This window comes from Alligator sinensis, unplaced genomic scaffold (genome assembly GCF_000455745.1).
Source record: "Alligator sinensis unplaced genomic scaffold, ASM45574v1 scaffold596_1, whole genome shotgun sequence".
NCBI lineage: Eukaryota > Metazoa > Chordata > Crocodylia > Alligatoridae > Alligator > Alligator sinensis.
Window position 1 is genome coordinate 380890 of NW_005841967.1, and position 20542 is coordinate 401431.

At 38.1% G+C, this 20542-nt stretch overlaps 1 protein-coding gene across 4 annotated transcripts in view; it reads right to left on the reverse strand.

The window, feature by feature from the left end:
• AGFG1 (ArfGAP with FG repeats 1) overlaps positions 1–20542 on the reverse strand; it is a 71893-nt gene continuing 51351 nt past the window's right edge. The window contains exons 4-15 of one of the 4 annotated variants that reach the window (XM_025200434.1): positions 18366–18481; positions 16548–16710; positions 14927–15083; positions 10812–10931; positions 10088–10159; positions 8791–9000; positions 7322–7505; positions 5132–5211; positions 4719–4811; positions 1839–1997; positions 561–652; positions 1–187 (exon numbers count right to left, since the gene is read on the reverse strand). In XM_025200434.1, coding sequence (XP_025056219.1) covers positions 128–187; positions 561–652; positions 1839–1997; positions 4719–4811; positions 5132–5211; positions 7322–7505; positions 8791–9000; positions 10088–10159; positions 10812–10931; positions 14927–15083; positions 16548–16710; positions 18366–18481 — 1506 coding nt within the window. In that variant the 3' untranslated portion in view covers positions 1–127. The remainder of the gene's footprint in view (positions 188–560; positions 653–1838; positions 1998–4718; positions 4812–5131; positions 5212–7321; positions 7506–8790; positions 9001–10087; positions 10160–10811; positions 10932–14926; positions 15084–16547; positions 16711–18365; positions 18482–20542) is intronic. The other 3 variants (XM_025200435.1, XM_025200437.1, XM_025200436.1) reach the window with 3 other exon arrangements.

The following is a 20542-nucleotide window of genomic DNA, read 5'->3' on the forward strand; positions in this document are numbered from 1 at the left end:
TTTTTTTTTTTTTTGAAGACTTCTCTTGTGTTTAAAGCTAAGATCAGTGAAACAAGACAACAGTGCAAGAGGCGCAGAGATGTTAAGTGACCACATAAGAGTTCTTTTGGGTAAAGTGTCTATAAGGCTATAAGAAAGGATTGGTCGATGAATTTCCTGTTGGATATTGTCCTGTTGGTGCACCAGCCTGAAAACATATAGAAGGGAAAAAAAGAAATCAAATATAATGAAAAGCACTTTACATGACAAAATTAAAAAAAACAACAAACAAAAAAACAAAAAGAAATTTAAATCTGATTAGAAAAAAATACTATTTTATGTTGCAGCTTTTTTGTGATTTTATTCACAGCTACACCCCTTTTAAGAGCATGATACATAAATACCTCTGTCTCAATTTGAGCAGCTTTATGAATGCCATGTCATCAGAATGCTCAATTGCATCTAGGAGGATTCAAATGCTGCCTTGCCTAATTTGAAACAAAAACAGGCTGCATGTGTCTCTAAATGTGTTAGCGATTACATCTTTTTGATTTATTACCATTATGTAATAACTTACTTACCATAAAAGGATTACTAGATACTCCAACAGCTGTAACTTGTCCAAATGGAGTCACTACAGGCTTTGCCTGTCCAAATGCAGCAAAACCTGCACCTTGAGAATATGAAACAATAGCTTTAAAGATTGTGCCAATAACAACATAAAAAGACAGAAAACTACTCACTAGGAAACCACTACCATCACCAGGTTATATGTTAAACTTTTCACCTAATGAAAAAGTCTGCCCTGCAACAAGGCCAAAGGATTAATTTACATTATGCAGTATTAAATGGGTATTGCAGGGTCAAATTTGTCCTCCAAACAAAACCAAACCCAAGTAATTTTCAAGTTTTACTTTCATTCCTATGGGAAACACTTTAAAAGTACTTCAAGCCTGCTTCCAACTCAAAATGTTCCAGTATTTTAGCACATGACAAGTAAAATGGATAGAAACTTAGTCGGTTTCACTTCCATGTGCAGCTTACCTGCTATGTATGGGATGAAGAGCCAAATACATTAGTCAATTTATCACGCTATTAAGTTTTCCAATTTTAAGTTTTCCCAATTTTAGTAATAATAAAGAAAATTACTATAACTGAACGAGCATTAAAAAAGTGTCTTTAAATAAAGAATTTCCATTTTCTATTTGCCAAAATAGAAACATTTCCCCCAGATGAGCAAGATGTATTGCACTGTTACAGGTCTACTAAAAATGCTTTGTCCAGAATTTACTCCCATTTAATTCACTGTGAATGCTCATATAAAATAGCTGAAACCAAATCTCTCTATGAAGTAGTAAATACTATAAAATATCAACATTTTTAAATAAAATGATGTGGTCACATGAAAACATTGATTCTTAAGGCTATGGTTCATAAACACCCCATTTTCTTCCTCCCCACATATGCATATACACAAAGGTAAACATTTTATAATGTTCTAAATTATTAATAACACAAAGGTATTAATACCAAAAGTATTGGGGGGGGAAGCCTTTGCTTTTATTCCCTTTGTCCCTAATGCTTTCCTTGAGAGGAAGCTATATGTTGGTTATTTCTGAACACTGAAAAGTTACACATCCTGACTACATTCAAATGTGCTCTCTTTTTGGACCTTTTCCTTCCTGTTAAAACTCAGGGGAAAAAAATACTACTTTATCCAAAGCTCTACAGCCCTCAACTTTTTAAAATTATTAAGAAGGTGTTATAAAAATGTTGAATTCATTCATTTGATGTGATATATACTTGTTATATATGGTATTCCTACTTGACCAAACAGATTCTTTTATGTTTTAACTTACCATTTGGTTGTTGAGCAAAAGCTGTCTGTTGTGGGAAAGCTGCCTGCGCTGGGAATGTGGGCTGCTGGAAGCTGCCACTAAAGCTAGTAGGAAGACTGTAGGAGGCAGGTGTTCCAAACCCTGCAGGCATGCTCATGGATGCAGTGCCAAAAGTTGCCGCTGGTAAGGGAAAGTAGCATTCAATTACTTACATATCTACCAGCAATTGACTACAGATACCACACACACTTTTTAGATCTTAATGCCCATACAACTACCAGTATCAGTATCACACCAAAATTCCAGGATCAGTGAGCCAATTTATTCACCACAAGTTTTATTCAACTTAGTGCTCCAGTTACCTTTGAAGTATTAATTTTACTAGATTTTACAAGCTTTGTTATATCAGTATTCATGCATTTCATGGAATTATTTTCCATGGTCTCCATCTACTTGAATAACTTTTAAGAGTTAATTCTTGTCAAGAGTTAAATACTAGCACCAGCATTTACAGGTAATCCAGTGTTTATTTTTTTCCCTATTTTTTTGTTCAGCATAGAAAAAAAAGTTTCAGATTTCCTAGATGGATTATAGAGTTACTCAATGAAAAGAAAGTTTTAAACACATTACTCAGTGTCCTTTTAAAATACTCTCGTGTTCTGCACATTTTATTAGGAAACAAAGTTTCTAGTGTAGAATCAATTCTCCTATAAATTAAAATAGGATTTAAAACCCCCACACACTTCTGTAATCTACCTCACCACTGAAGATTCCAAGTTATACCAACTTGCTGCATTTATGCAGTACACTATGCATCTTTAAAAAAATGCTTATCAACAGCAGCACAGCAAAGGCAAAAGACTAGCAACAAGACAGCTGAATCCTTTTGGATGTAATGTGGTAATAATGGTTATACAGAAGGGCTTTTGAAATGAACATAAATGTCAGGCATTTCTGCAGGACTGTCACTACAGTATTAAAACCTGTTCTTTTATAGCACTATAAATTTTAATTTATTTTTTGTACAAAACAGGTACAAACAAATTCTAAATCAGTGTTTTGTATTGAACACACTGGCAGTTAAACTCATCAGGTAATGGGGGGGGGGGGTTGGTGGGGAAGGAATTCTTAAAAGGGAATACCACACCACACGTGGGATATAAACCAAACATATCACTGACAAAAATACATACAAACAATGCACTGACATTACTTTCACAAGTTACCATTAACCAAAGACACTTTTGCAGTGAAGCTTGATAAAAAAAGCAAATCCAAACGCACTGCGACAAAAACGCACAATGGTTTGGGACAGCCTTAACAGGTGTCAAACGACAATGAACACAAGCTTCAAAAGTAAGTCACTCAGATTGTAAGCATCTATTGATGTGACCATGGAGGTAAACAATGGCTGTTTTAGTTCAATTTATTTATATCAAGTAGCTAAGTGATTTTTTTCTCCTCAAATGCCACCGCACACATCCATGCCCACTCCATTTTAAAATATGGAAGACAGCCTACTCAAATTCTACATGCAAAGAACCACATAGCTGGCAGTAAGCTTTCACAGGCAAATAAAACAATTAGCCACATGAAACTCAGATAACAAGTGTGGCCACCTACCAAAATGAGCCTGAGGAAATATGTGAGAGTGCATTGCTCCCGAGAGGCCTTGTGGAAGCCACAAAAAGACCAGACAATGTCAAATGGCTTATACATTTAAGAACAGCTCTGTCTTATATAAATATACAATTAAAAATAGCTATATCTGATTAAGTGCAGGGCATAAAGAACTTCCTTAGAATAAAACCCTTCCAATAAGCAAGCTTAGTACCTACCAAGTCTGCTAATAAGCAGTGAAACAATTATAGATAGTATATGAAATGTTATAAGCTGAGTATACCTGTATTATACAGTTCATACAAAACTCACTCAAACTACATGCATGGAGAGAGAGAGAGAGAGAATGAGTGAGTGAGTACGCACACCCCCCCCCCAATATATATGTAAAACTACACGATGAAGTAATCTTAATATATGCACTGGGTTTGTAGAAAAAAAAAAAAAAAAAAAGTATGTTATAGCTCATAGTTATTTTTTTATCTGCTACTAAATTTCCATTACAGAAATGTGTCAAAAAACTTTTCCAAAAATAATAGTTTGAAAGTAAGGGAATAATCAGAGATTCAACTGCATGACATTTAAAGTAAGGTAGCTTAACTAGCTACTTTCACAGGTGGTTACTGTCTGGCCAACCCACACAGTCAACTCTACTGGCTTCTTAAAGGCTAAAGTTTTTAACAGCCTACAAAAAAACAGAGAAGAATTTATAAAAATGGTACAACAGTCAGTAACAAGAACATTAAGCAAGATTTAGTCAGTTTGGCTAAGAGACAATCCATGGTAAAAGTTTGCAGAAATCCTGTTATCAAGATGGGGCTTATCCCAAAATTCAGCCTTATATATAAGAAATTAAACAGAAAATAAAAATAAGTTTGGTCAGTATCTAAATTTTGTAAGCAAGAACACCGCCGTGACTTCTTCAGTTCATATTTTGCATATGGAGTCATTGTTCCGTGATTTCCACAGAAGCCAGCTCTTGCCACAGAATTGTGCTGCAGAAGTCTAAAGTTTCATTTAAAGGGATTTCTATTCTTAATGACATGGGATGAAAGACATATTTCTAGAGCACTCAAGACCTGAAACAATAGCTAGGAAACTATGCATCTCAACTGGGATAGTAAAAATTTGAAGTGGTCACCAAAACAGTACCATCAGCTATTTCTCAGCTATTTATTTTATTTATTTATATAAATAAGAAAAGCATTCTGAAGCTACAAGCACAAGTCTTTTAATGAAAGGTTTACATCCTTAAATGACAAGGCTCATTTTTTTCCTAACCTGTTGCTCCTCGGCTATTGGTCTGAAATGGGTTTGTTGAAGGTGCCACTGGGGCAACGGGGGCAGCCACAAAAGGATTTGTGGAAGGTGTTGCTGTGAAAAAAAAGCCACGCACAAGATCAATCAATCTTTTCCAAAAAGAGAAAATCTTTACACAGCAGTGATTAGAGTCTTATTACACCATATCTCAGTTACAAAGTCATATCCAGTTAGAACATTAAAGATATGCAAGCACCATTTTCTTTGCAGACCATTTCTTAAAAACTACTTATCTTACTGCATGCACTAGCAGGGATTCCATTTTTTTGCCAACATCTCTAATGATGGCGACAACACTAGCTTTACTATACACTAAACTAAAAGTCAATATACTGTTTGCTTGCAGTCTGCATAAGTTTAATATTTTAATATACCTCCAAATGGAGCAGGCACACTTGAAGATGCAGGCTGTGTCTGTGCGGAAGCAGCCACGGGTACTGTTCCAAAAGCATTGCTGAAAATAAGTCACATTCAGTGAAGTCAGAGTTGCTTGTTTAAAAATTTAAGTCTCCTACAATTATGGTGCGTAAATAGGATAGGGATGTTGATTAACAGATGCACAAATACTACATAGTCCACTGGTGTAAGAGCTGAATTTGGGATGCCAAGCTCAAAAACTGACTATATTAACACAGAGCAATGAGAAAAGTGTATAAGTATGGATACTGGGGGGCGGGAAGCAAAGAGACAAACTGTCAAGCAAAAGCTCTAGGGAAACTTGCATTTCCAAGCAAAGTAGCTACAAGCATTTAGTTTTCATTACTTTTAGAGGCAGGGGATTGGCACCATTTGGATTACAAATACAGTGGATTCCTGTTACCTGCACAGCATCTATTTCCTAATTAGTGGTGTGCAAAGCAGGCCCTATTAGATTCAGATTTGGATTCAGCCCAAATCAGGGACAGTGATTTGGCTTGTTGATTCAGATCTCTGTCCCCAATTTGATTCGGCCAAATCTGAAGATTTGATGCCGATTTGGAGAATCAGCGATTCACACACAGCTTTAAGTGTCTTTTTTACATACCTCGAGGTACCAGCACAGCTTGTGAATGCTACAATACTGGGGCGCATGGAGCTTCCCACAAGAGGGAGGCCTCCACATGCTCAGCGGCAAACCCGGAAGTGGACTGGAAGTAGTTCTGGTCCACTTTTGGGTTTGCCAGGGAGCGCACTGCCATCCCCCACCCCCCCAATGCCTCCCCAGCTTGGCAATCTGCCACAGGGGACCCCAGGTGCCCACCCAGACCCAGGAGGCATCAGTCACTGAGCCCAGGGGGGGTGCGGGGGGACCCCCTGCGTGCTTCCCAGCAGACCTGGAAGTGGACCGGAAGTGCTTCTGGTCCACTTCCAGGTCTGCTGCTGAGCGTGCTGGGGAGCCCCCCATGCTTCTGTGGGACGCTCCCTGCACCCCAGCATCACACCACTCATGAGTTCTTGCTATCTAGAGGTATATAGAAAAAACATTTAAAGCTGCCTCTATGTCCGATTCGATTCAGAGAGATTAAAGGGTCCTCTGACTGGATTTGGAGATTCGGTCACTGAATTGGGCCAAATCAAAATCAGGGACCGAAGCTTTGCACAGCACTATTCCTAATGATAAAATCCAAATAACTGAAGAAGCAAAATGGGCAGGGGGAAGGGGAAGGGGAAGAAGCAGGGAAAGACTAGAAATGGGTGGCTACTTCTCAATTATAAAAAATGTGGCACTGCACATTAAGTCATTTCCCATATTTAAATCACCAGCTCTAAAAAAGAGCGATTCACTGGTAAATGAACTGAAAAATTATGGTATTTGCTGTTCAGTGACAGCAAGCCCCGCTGTGCCTTTATGCTTGATAATGTACAGATGAATAAATTAAGAAAATCCCACACATTACATAATTTCCATCTCAGACATGCTGCTGAGTGATCTAATGTAGCTGCCATAACACAATTAAGTATGACTTTAAAAAGCTGTATATAATCATTCACCAAATAATTTTTTTTAAATGTTCTCAAACTTTGCACACTGTTAAAACTTTACAATATTTGATCAACCATTTCTTTTCCTAGTATACTGCATAAACCAAAACTAAGATGTGCTAAAACAGATATGTAGAGTAACCAGATGGAATTTAATTAAAATAGAATTTTTTCTTATTAGAAGTATGCAAATAGCCAATATACAATAAAGCAGAGCCTACTGTACCCATATTATTCAAAATAAAGTGTTTGCCATTTATGCTGCTATGTTAGAATTGCTTGCAAGTATAAGATTTGTATTCTCTAGCAATGTAGTGCATACATCTCAAAAGGTGTAGAAAGGCAAAAGCTGGTCAAACACTAGTCTTAAGTTTTTATTTTACAACCTCTTGTGGGCAGTCCAACCAACTATTGCTATCAAAACCACATTCTCTCAAAAGCTAAAATACCCATACATACTGCTCCAAAAGTTAAATTATGATCTAACACAAAAAATAAGAGAAGTCATACATACACGTTTTGAAAAATAGTGTAATTATTAGCTGTTTTCTGCCTGTAGATAGTTACTTTGAAAGTTGCTTTGATTTCTGACAAGAAAGTACCTGCTAACATTACTGGTGGAAGTATATGCATTACTAGACGTTGTTGTAGAGCTGAATACGCTGTCTAATTCTGCTAAAGCTGCGTACTTGTCTGAAGATGCACTTGACTGACTTGGGGCTGATACAACAGGACCTGCTGATGCTGTAACTACAGTGCTGAAGCTACTTCCTTGTTCACCACCACCTGAGGGAAATAAAATAGATATACATCAGATTTAAAAGTTTAAAAATAGCACTGAAAGAGGTCACTCTCCATGAACTACTGAACATTCGCATGCAAAAAATGAAAAAAAAAATCCTCATATTTGTGACTTAAAAATGAAGCATTATGCTTTTAATGCTAACCTAATAGAGGTCAAGTCAACAATGGCTTTTCATTTCCCCCATAATAAGCAGACAGTTCATGCTTTACATTTTATAGTATTCTTTGTACCCTCCAAAAAAACCCCACAACTGACTCGCAGGCTTATTTCAGAATACAGTATTGAATATTACATTGAGACATTCTTGGACATTTGGAGTAAAATAAAAGCATGAAAAGCTAACAAATGAATTACAGAAGGCTGGAATAAAAAAAAAAAAATTATTTCACTACTCCCTCAAAACGCACAAGAAAACTATACCCTACTCTTTCATACTTTATAAACTAATTTATAAGTAACCCAGTTTGACTTCAGTCCTGCCACAGATTGAGTCCAGAAGGTCTCTATAATTTAATGCTCATTGTAAGTGTCACTCCCCAAACTGACAGCTTTAAAGTGAAGAACATACCAGTTTTGCCTGGTAATTACTAACTTCTTTATCATTTTAGTGTATTAGACTTAAATTTAACTTGGATTCTTACAGTTGGCTATTGACCTCATTCAACCCACAATTACTTTAGCATACATAGGATGACATCCTTTAAAATTCTCATTACAAGTGCTAGTGGTTAAGAGGCTCAAGCAAGCACCAAGTTGTACAAACATCTGGGAAAGCTGTAAAATGGTAGATGTTCAGCATAAAAGGTAATCATTTGGATGCTTATCTTGCTGGGATCCTTTGACCCTAGCTGACTTCCTGCCCCTGAGGTAGGGGGCTGGATTCGATGATCTTCCAAGGTCCCTTCCAGCCCTAATGTCTATGAAATCTTTACCTCAGACTTCAGCTGGGATGCTTTCAATAATTTCTAGAAACCTAAAAATGTGTTACTTGAATAGTCACCATTGAAACAGTACCAGGATGCCAAATTTTAAGCCATAAAAAGGCACTGATCCTTTGATAAGGTTTTTTTTAAACAGATAACTATATGTATAAAATGTATGCTTTTTTGTGAAGCCAAACCACAACCCAGGAGTGTTTAAAACATTGAAAGCATGAAGAAGTTTTCAGAGCAGACCTTTTAGAACAACATGCACTGTTACCAGTTGACAAGCACAACCAATCTCAGGAGAAAGAATAAAAACAAGTCAGAGAACAAAAGTTAATACCTTGTCCTGTGCTGAAGATATTATCTAAGTTAGCAAGAGCTGCATATTTGTCTGCTGACTGGAGAGTTGGTTTATTCACTGCAGCTTTACTGGCTGCAGTTGCTGTTGTGTTGCTCTGAGAAGCACTGAAGGCTCCAAAATCAGCACTGGAGGATTTGGGGAAGTTATCAAAGTGAGCAAAGTTAGCATTCCCTGATCCAGCACTCCCACCTGGAACAAAATAAGTTAAACACAATGGATACTGCAAGGCTAGGTGGTCACTCCAAACACTTGGTAGCAGTACTACTCCACCTAGGAGTACTATTATTCTGCCTCATTTGTGGTAGACTAGGCAGTTACACTATATACCATAAGCTCCCTCAAAAGCCTTCTCCCACAGAATTAAAATCTTGACAAGCACATTTTTCAAACTTCAAAACCTGAGGTAAACCACCATAACTAACTCAAACACATCCCAATTAAAAATGTGCAAAAACTACAGTTTCAGTGTAACACTAAGTCAAACTAGCTCAAACAACAAATATTTCACTAGAAAATTTGAGGTACTTTTCCATTTGTAAACCACAAAATACGACAGCTCAATTGTGTTGCTGTCATAGTCTAGCAATTGGCTTATTTTCCATAATGGTTCAATATAGTTGACCAGTTTAGACTTCAGTACACTACAGACAAGTTTGATTTGAACATCCAAAAGATAGCACAATATGCTACCATGCCAAGATTGAGAGTGAGACAGTCATTTACTCCCAAATCTCCTGGCTTCCTCCAATTCAGACAGACACCACAGTTTTGAGGAGCGAGTATAAAAGAAAACAGCTAAACAGGACATCTGAGACCACTTGCCTTCTAGTACATGGATTAGAAAAGCTAAATTATATTTATAAAACACACCACACGCTACTAATCTCGAAAAATAGAGAAATCAGTTTGAAAGCTCCAGTTCTTGGGTGCGCACAATAGAATGTTTAACCATCTAGAAAGGCATTAATTTGTGACTTAAGACCATGTGTCCAGAGGATCAGTTATACTATATTTTAGTTTACAAGGGGAGGTAAAATAATAGTACTTCTTTCATGTTTCCTTAGTGCATAAATGTATGTTGCAAGACGGTATAAATTGATATTCAGTTAGCCAAGTCACATCTCTAACAGTTAAATAATGGTTTTATGAGCAAGTATTTGGAAACCTAAACACAAGTTATCTGGTGAAAAGTGTGCAATGCTGTCACTAAATAAGAACGTTACACAACAGCAGAATAAAATGAAACAAGCCGAATTTCCCACTGGGTAGAACTTACTGTGTACAGCCTGGAGAGGAAAAGCTGAAGTAAATTCACCAAAACTGCAGCTAGATGAAAGCGTTCTGAACGCTGGACAGCCAGAAATGTGTGTGCGGTTAGAGGTTAACAAAAGAAGGGAGAAAGAAAATTTAAAAAAAGAAAGTTTAAATGATACCACACTCCAAAAGGAAAGGAAAATAAAATAAAGAAATCAGCCAAAGATCTAGACAAACAGCAACGGTCAGCCCAAGCAAGTTTTAAATGCATAATTAAAATTTAAAAAACAAAGAAAAATAGGATTTTTTTTTAGCAGCACTCTACATATGAAATCTTAATAGCCTCTTACAACACACTGCTGTGGTAAATAGTTAATACTTCACTAACTTGCTTTTGAAAGGTTCACATTTTAAGTTCTATAAGTATAAGTATTCAACAATACCAAGAGTTAATATTCCTAAATTTATAGTGATTTTCATGTGTAGAGCTAATAAGCTACAATGCCATAAATTAGGCTTCCCAATAGTGCAGGGGAGAGGGGTGGGGGGGGGGAAGACACACCAAGAACACCAAACAGATGAAAGCATTCATTTCAGGTTTCCCCAGAGCTTCAGATAATTCAGCTGTGTTCAAGCACACAGATATACAAAGTCAACTCAACTTAAGTACTTATCAACCTAAAAAAAAAAAAGATATATATATGGAATTTATATTATAGATTAATCAGAAGTTCTAGTAATTCTACCTGTATTTGGGGGCTGAAAAGGAGATTGACTTGCTGTGGGGAAACCTCCAAAGTTACTCGAACCACTAGACTGTCCAAATGCATCAAAGTTTGCAAAACCTGCATTTGCAGAGTTCTGCGCTGTAAATTGTAAAGGAACAAAACACATTAATGGATATGAAAAAACAAAAACAGATGTATTAACTGAATTTATGGTATGGTGATCTGAGGGTCATGTCTACCACCTTAATTTTTTTTAAGCACAAATATCACTCATCCAAAGTACAATATAAATCCTTCAAACCATGTTTTAAACCTTTCATGTTCACTTGTCATGATCCCGTCAGTGAACTCCCACTTTTGTAAAGCTTACTTCTTTCAAGCATAACAGCAATGTGTCACTATTCAATATCCACACTCAGCACTGAGAAGAAAGGTTTGTTTGGTAATATCTCATTGGACCAGCTACATATTTGGAGAGATGTTAGACAAACTTTTGGGTAGAAACCATCCTCTTTCAAGTCTGGGAAAGAAGCATATAAGAAATCTAAGCTAAAATCCAGGTACAAAACTGTGTCTACCTCTCAGCTATATAGATGGTGAATAAGAGTTATTACTACACAAACCTGGCTTTTGTAAAGTTTTAGATAGTATACTATGTAGACAGAAGTACTCAGGCCACTACTTCATTTAAGCATAATCATAAAAATTAACCAAACCAAACAAGGAAACAAAAAAGTGAGTGAACAGAAAGCCTCTCTGTTCCTATTTAGCCTTCCTTTTAGACACTAAGTATAATGGACCATTAACACAAATTGCACGAGCAACATTAAGCATTAAAAGTGACCCTGTGCAAGGTTCGTACTCTTGCCTCATTTCCTTTTGCACCATGACACTGCAAGGGAACTAGAATTTACTAGGCCCAACTCCTACCCAAGAGAGGGAAGTTGAACGGCTAGGTAGGACTTTCAGAGCACCTTCTATACTTGTCTGTAGACTTTAGTGACCAGGCAGGAATGGGACGGACGGACACACCACACCACACAGGACGGGACAGGGTAACGTCACTATATTAAAAAAAAAAAAATACTTCTCGTGACAGGTCACATTCATTTAGCATATACATACAAAAAGCTTCTCTGGATGTAAAGTTCTAGCCACTGCTTCCAATTTAACCCAGACCCAGTTGAGTTAAGCCAGTATCATAACATGGAACAAGCAAGCAAGGCACCAGCTCGCTGGAATGGCAGTCCCTCAGGGAGTTTGTCTCTCAAAAGCTACCTCAGGCTGCAAAGTAGCAGCTAGATGTGGGGTACCACAGCAGCTGCCGCTGCCAGAGGTTGCCAAACAACAGGGCAGAAACAGGTAGGATGTTCTGAGGCAGGCAAGACCGACCATCCTCTCCCCATCCATCCCTTCTCTCCAGTACCTAGTATGTTCCCGATCACTACTCGGGGTTTTTTCTCAGGGCACAAACCTTGTCAGCTACACCTTAAGTTAAACATCCCCCAAAAAGTAAGTTGGAGAAATGCTGATATTTTAAGTATTATTGCAGATGATGCTAGCAGTAGAGAGGATTAGTAGGAAGAGAACCAATTAAAAAAAAGCATCTAACTCTACGTATTTAAAAACTAAAGAGAAGTTTATATGTAAACAGAAAGCTGCATTTATTAAACAGCTAGTCAGCTGAGCAGTTGTGAAAATACTAGAAAGCACCTCATTCATTACAGCTGGTTATATTTCAGACCACCTTTAGAAACTACTTATTATACAAACTGTAAGAATGACAGTGAACAGCACACAGGCTTAGGCAAGTTTCACTTTTGTTCAAAATAGAACTCTACTACCTGGGGAGAAGGGAACAGTTTGGGAACTGCTGTGCTAAGATTTGTTTTACTGACACCTTATAAAGAAGGCGAGAATGAGAGCATGCAGGCTGAGGCTCAATTTATACAATATGGAGGTGATACCAATTTGCTGAAACAGTTATTTGGAGGTATTGCCCTGACAGATAAAATTCACAAGATTAATATTCTTCTGAAAATGCAAAAAATCCAATATATACAGGAATGTACTACTTTAAAAACAATCTTGCAATAGTTGTTCAAACCTTTGTGGCTCTCAGATTGGAGCACACTTGTTAGACAAAGAGGTTACAGCTGAAAATGAACTGGAAGGGAACAACGGACTTAGAGTTGAGATCGGAGAGCTATTGGGAACCAAAGTATAATTTTCAAAACATGTCATCAATTTTGACTCTTCTATTGATAAACCCAAGACACTACAGGATTTGTGGAGGTCTACTGTGCAGTTATTGTTGTGACATAGATGCATCATTCTGAACCAAGTAGTTTGAAGCATTTTGGGTCTGCCTGGAAGAGATGGAGGTGTCTGCTGTGGCTGCAGACTACTGAAAGGACTCCAACAGAAACACCCTCCGTTTAGTCACAGTGAGTTTTGTATCTAAGTGTGTGATAAACATTCCTTTTGACTTGGGAATGAACACATTTTCTCTTTTCACATTAAACATTCTGTAGTTATTTTAGGTTCATCTAGAATCAGTAATTGTCATTACTGAAAAAATTATAAATTGTGTTGAAGCCTCCGCCATTCTCCCAATTTTTAATTGCATATTGTGACCAACAGGAAAACTTCCTTTAACACGGAAAAATCTAATTGTTTTAAAGGTACACCTTCATCTAATTGAAGTGTATTTGTTAAGCATTTTTGGCACCTCATTACAAAAGAAAACCCATAGATTTTTCTGCCATTTGTACTCTGATCAATGTGGGGGGTAGGGGTTGTTTGTTTGTTTCATTTCTTAAACAGATTGGACTTTCAATCCAGCCAAGACATTTCACTATTCATATTAGTACAGGATTTCTCATCAGCAGTATTTCTCATTATTGGCAGCATTATGAAACTGAGAAACCAACCAAGGAGATTTAATAGACATTAGAGGCTGGAAGGGACCTCATGAGTTCGAGTCCAGCCCCCCTGCCAGAGGCAGGAAGTCTGCAGGGATCAAATGATCCCAGCAAGATAAACATTCAAATCCCTTTTGAATGAGTCCAGAGTAGGTGCTTGCACCATCTCTGTGATCCAGACTTTGGACACACAGACTGTAAAGAAGTTCTCTCTTATATGGAGTCTGAATTGGCCTTCTAGAATATTGTGGCCGTTAGTCCCAAGGGATAACTAGGTCTATCTAAATGGATAAAGAAAGTGAAGGGATAGCAACAGACATATACCCTAACTAGTAGCAATGTCTGCCATGGAGTGGCTGACAGATATGGAGCATCACAGCTATTACTACTCTTCAGAATCAAAAAGTTAGCCATTCAGGAAAAGCCCACATGGATTGAGGCCCTATTTTCAATAATAAGGAAAAAACATCTCTTCAGGTTTTGGGTTTTATTCCAAGCCATTCTAAACACATAGTGTTATACCAAGCCCCATGATTTATGTTCAACATTTGTTTCATTACGCTTACTCTTAAACTACAAATCAAAGTTGAGGTCTTCCCTCCTATACCAACTCGCTCTTCCTTCAGTTGTCATCTCTTAGGTCTTGCCCAGTAGTGATTCACAACTTTTGATTCCTTGTTTCCTTCTCCAGTTCTTTACTTTCCCTCCATGAAGGAGAAAGCTTAATATATTTTATTTTTACTAAAAATGGTAGTAACAGGAACTAAACCACCATTTTATGTAATCAAATATATCTTTATAAACTTAACAAATCATGCCACTAGATTACCATCTTGTTATAAATAAGATGCTAACTAATACAAATGAACACTCCCAAGGCATAGTAATATTTCATTATTAACTCAGCAGTTCCCAATCTGTGGTATGGGTACCACCAGTGGTATGCAGACAACCTGACAGCGGTACTCATTAACAGATTTATTATAATTACTTTATGACAAAAATGTGCTGGTGGTACTTAAGGGTGAACTGAAAGAATTGCTGGTGGTACTTAAGGTTGTATGGTTAAGTTGGTGGTGAACAGTCTGTCAGTTTGGGAATCACTGATGTAGACAGTATGGCCATTTCCTACCTATACACCATGAAGAAATAAAACAGCTTAGTTTCATATTTTTAATTTGAAATGAAAAGCCTATAAAGCAATCTTACCTGTATGACTGTTGAAATGTGCAAAGTTTGCAAAATTTGCTGTAGCAGTTGATTGAGGAGCAGGAGCAGCAAAGATATCTGAGCCAAGGTCACTGAGGAGGTCAAATTGCTTCTTTTCTTGCTGCTGCTGCCCTTGAGACCGAACTACAACAGGGGACTATAAACAACATGTTAATTAGTTAAATAGGAAAGCCAATATTTTACCAACTTAGGATATTTACAAGAAACTATAAAAGGACAGAACTGAATAAGCTACTTTAGGACCAGTTTAAAACTCTTTTCCTGCCTGACCATGGTCAGCAAGTCATAGAAAGTGTGTTAAATTAAACAATGAGCTCCTTTTAAAAAAGTGATGCTTTAACCCGGAGTGTATAAACACTGGAGAAGTGGCAGAGTCCTTCTTCCCGCTTCCCTCTGCAGGTATACAGAAGCATTTTCTTCAAAATGGCCAAAGGTGTGAACTGAGGGAGCTCTGCAGATCTCCATCAACTAAGCTGCCTTCTACACAAAAAAAACAAACAAACCCCCCCCCCCCCAAAAGTGTCTATAACAAAGTCCAAATTATGAAAATTGTATGCAATATCTGCAACTGTTTGAAAGCCAGCAGTGCTTCAGAGACTTATAGGTTTGAATTCCAAGCTCCTTTCAAAGTTTTCTATTTAATGGATTTCCTAAAACAGGGCACAAGTGCTGTAAGGTTAAAACTTCAAGTTAGGAAATTCCAAAACTGCATTCAAATCTCAATTCTACCCTTTTTACAGACTAAAACTACCCCAAACTTGTTCAAAACATTTTACTTCTCCTGTAATATTATAAACATACTACATTTCATTATACATTTCTTCTAATGGACTATCTCTACCTCATTTGGCAATAAAAGAAACATTCTTTCAGAATATACAAAATAGTAAAATAGTAATAGTGAACATACACATAATATATTTATGGCAGTTAAAAATAGGCAACTAGATTATCTACAGAACTAACTCTAAAGACAGACGGTTGAAGAAATATTCTATGCCAGGCTAAAATATTTAGATACACTTTAGAAAGAACAACTACGACAATATAAGCCGTCTTTACAATGAGCTAAACTGAAAAATACTAAGCGAAATGGAGTTTCACTACTTACATCAGCAAACACTAACTAAGAAAACAGGTCTTGTCCATGGCCTCCTTTAATTGAAAGATGGAGTTTAACAGATGGCTTAAGAGTATACAGGAGAGACTCTTAAATTCCAATAGGAATACAAGGGAGGACCACTCAACACAAACTTGTTTTCCCCATCTACAACATTTAAGCAAAAGCTTGTCCATGAAAACTTTAGGATTTTTAGCAGTGCTGCCAATATACTGCATGCTATGAATGGAACAGGCTATACTTTTTAGTTTGAGGTTCTTAAAAAGTCAAGTAACTGAAGTTTAGTTTTCAGACTTTCAGCCCCAATTTGAAAGACCACAAAAAACAAAAGAACATGAAAACTACTGATAACTCTCCTTTTACAAGTATCCCACTTATACCACAATTAACTATTTTGTAAAAACATGATCAATTCACATTACCATTCCCTTTATTAAATTAATATAAAACTCTCACAAACCTAATTCACTAGTTACTCACTTGGCTAGGTGTGCCTTTGTTTAAGTGCAATGCTGGTGCAGATTCTCCCAAAAGAGATTTAAGTGGCTTCACCTCAGGTGTACTGCTTGTACTACTTGCAGAAGACCCCGATATAGATGCATGGACTGAAGCCACCACCTTTGCTTGTTCTGGAGGAACATACCTGAGTAGAACAACAGTGTGTTGTTTTATGATCATTTAACAGAATTTTTTGTTCCCAAACATTGATTACAAGGCAACAATTCAAGAATTATTGTTTTGAGTCGTCAGACGTGCTATTTTAAGCTCTAGACCAAGGAGAAAAAAAACGAATTGCTTTTTAGTGCGTCACATCTTTGCATCATTACAGCTTTTCTCTTAATAAAAAGATGGACTTTAAACAGATGGCTTAAGAGTAGACAGCTGGAATTCTCAAAGGCAAGGGAAGACCACCCAACACTAGGGGCACCTATACACATGCAGGGAAGCTGCTGTCAAATAATTTGAGCTATCAATTAACTCAATTAATCAAGTCTCCAGCAGACCCCAGCACATGGGCATCAGCATCTCTGCACTGAAAAATGGCTGAATGAGCTTTAGTTAAAAAGTGCCCCTGCTGCCATTTTTCAGCGCAGGGATGCTGATACACATGATGCTCTGGGCACTTTAAATTAGAGTGGCTCTCGGAGCCACTCTAATTAAAGCACCCCTCCCCCCACCCCACTCCCCAAACTCCGAGCACACCTATAAACGCCTTAGCATTCCAGTTTTCCAAGCTTTTTGCAGCATACGCATAAGTGACACAATTCTGATGAGCATCATAGTACCTCCCTACCCTCACTTCAACTCCAAATGAATTTTAATGTTCACTGTTTCACTGCTAAGGTATGGATCATTATTCCAACTGCAAATCTGGTGTCCTAGCTTTCATACAAATGTACCCTGGAATGAAGGCAGGAATCAAGATCTTGACAACCATGCTTCAGAAGCTGACTTAATTCTTAGTATTTCAGTATATAAAAAAAAAAGTACAATTTTTTTAAATGTTCATTTAATAGATCAATATTTTCACAAAAACCTCAAATATTTCTATTTACACATTAACTCCATCTCTGAATAAGAGCCTAAGAAACTAGAGTCCAATAGTGTTGCTGGTAACATAAGTGGCTCCTGTTTCCATGCTGAAACAAGTAACCCAACCCCCAACCCCTCATACAGTCTTCACTTAGGTCTTTTAAACTCCTTAAAAATAAAGTGCAGCAGTTTCCCATCTATTCAGATGTCAACCTTCTGGATCACATGCTATATAAAATGATCCGACATGCTCAGACACAAGGTTCAACAGGTGTATTAAGAGGAAAACCCTACTACTGCCACCTGTCTAGTTATGTGGAGCACAGTATTTCTCCTGTCTCAGCTAAAAGGAATGACAGAAATAAACCTTGAAAACAGAACTTCCCACCTGCATAGTATGTTACTGCTGGGGAGCGTCAAAAGCTGCAGAGTAAGACAGCACCCAGTTCAACTTCTCAGAAAAGAGAGATTGGGCCAGACAAGTTTATATGCACTATGTTCAACACTGTTTTTTATTATAAGTGTTTGTTCATCAAAATGTTATCCAGACAAGTAGCCTGTTGTAAATGTAATGTTTTAACATCTACAAAAATCTTTTGTAGAGTACAATGCACTATTTAGCTGCCGAGAAGTTAATTTCTCTTCACCTAAAGTTGCACTCAATTTGGGTAAGAATGAAAAGATAGTTGTCAGTCAAATTATATGTATTTTTTAAGTCTTCAGCCATTTACAAAAATAGTTCTTATAGAAAAAAAATTACCTTACCATCTTTTCTTTTCATATTTTTCCTGTAGAAATTCCTTTACTTTCTGTGGATCCCTGAAGTCTGGAATTGCTGATGATCTATCATCAAATAATCCTAGCCAAATCTGTTTACACACCTTATTTGGAGAAGATACAGAAAGAAAAAAAGTAAACATTAAATAAAGTAGAATGTATAAAAATAAGCTGGAAAATTAAGTTTTTAGCTATAAATAGAATGATTAACATTTTTAATATCCATTACCAATCTTCCTTTGAGTTGCCCTTACAAGAGTTAAATGTCAGCCAAACACTGTCAGCAAGTAGAGATGCATCAGGAAACATCTTAGTGTGGACATAGCTTTTACCAGAAAAACCATGCTTTTATCTAGTCCTTCCAGTGAAAAGCCCCAGTGAAAACACAACAGGAGTTTTGCTAATGTACCTGCATCTAAATAAGGGCTTTGCTGTCATACAAATGTTGATCAGCATGAGGAGCTGCAATTTGTAGTACACAGCTCCATCAGCAAAAGTTTGTAGCACGGATGTGCTCAGACATAGAGATTTGACTTTACAATCCATCAGAGGAAAGACTGAAGCTTCCTTTCTATCTACATTCCTGATAGTGTGATGAACTCTGGTCATCACCAGTAGGTGCACAGTCCCTTAAAGACAGTCAGCTAGCACTCATTAAAACAATCCCTACATTACTTGATCCTATATTATAGGAAGGGAATAGAGCAATGCCAGTCAATTTATTCAGCTTCTCCTTTTCTTCAGCTACCCTGCAGAGAGTTCAACTCCAAATAGTTTCTCACCCCATCGGTAGAACTAATATTGCTCACAGAACAATCTCTGAAGAGTTCCAGATTATCACCAGCTACTTAGTTCAATGAGATAAGCAGAAACATAACTGATATGGGCTACAACACTGTTGAAGGCTATCTTCCAATACAAAAACAACTTACCTGCACCCTCTGAAGTGTTATTTGAAGAAAGACATGTGTACAAAAAGGATAACTTTTCAAGCATCTAACCCGAGAAAGTTAGGCTTGCAAAACACTCCATATAGGTAAGCTTTTTTCTTGAATTCTCTGTATTTAAATTTTAATAAAAAGTCACTACTAAAAACACAAGAGAAAAAAAAATAAAACAAAACAAAAATTCAGCTAAACTAGCTGTATTTCTTCATGTAGAGTTTCAAGGTAAGACACCTCCGCTTCACTTGTGGGCATTATTCCTGGTTTGCCCTGATAAATTGCAAATTCTCCGATTAAAAAAAAAAAAATAATTTCACAAATTCTCTCATAAAAGCCACGAAACCCATAATTAAAATGAAAGGCCACTGTGTGTGTATGGGTGTATGGGCGTGGCCAGTTGAACACAACATATTATTGATATATTTACAGTTTTAAATAGATTTGAAAGCCTACCAATAATATAATGCAATAAATTCTAAATACCTATACATTTTAGGTATTTGATTTTGGGGGGTTTTTGTATCATGGAAAAAGTCAGAGCTCCCCCTGCCCCCTTAGCTCACAGAAACCAAGTCCAGGCCGCTCACTCCCGGAGCCTGGTCCGCAGCCCCATGCAGTAGTGTCCAAGTCCCAGGTGCCACCCACGGTGGCAGTTGCTGTAGCAGAGCCTGGCTCCCACTTGCCCATTGGTGGCACAGCAGGAGTGGACCCAGGTGGGGGGGAGGGGAAGAGGTGGCTGCAGTGCACACTCCCAGGGGATCTGAGCTGTGCAAAGTGCAGGGGCAGATTCTGGTTCTCCACCCTGCTGCCCTCTGCCAGGGCCTCAGTGGGTAGAACCAGGTGCAGCAGGGCAAAGCCATGTTGGGTGGGGAGAAGCTCTCTCCTGCAAGCTCCATGCTGTCTCGGCGAGGCATCCCCTGCACAACCCGCAGCAATGGGTTGCGCAACTGTGCCACTGCCCCCACTGCTGTGGGGTGAGCAGAGGGCACATCACCAGTGCAGTGCAAAGCCCGCAGCAGCACAGAGCATCCGCACCCAGCCCCACTCTGCCTTGCTGTGCCAAGTCTCACCTGCCAGGCTGTGGAGGCTCCAGGCAAGGGCAGCAGGGCAAAGAGCCTGAGCCCACAGCAGGCAGCCAACCCTGCACACTGGTCTTGGGGGCATGGATCCTCCTTGCCCCCCCCCCCCCCCCCCCCCACCCACCGCCGCCATCCCCCCCCC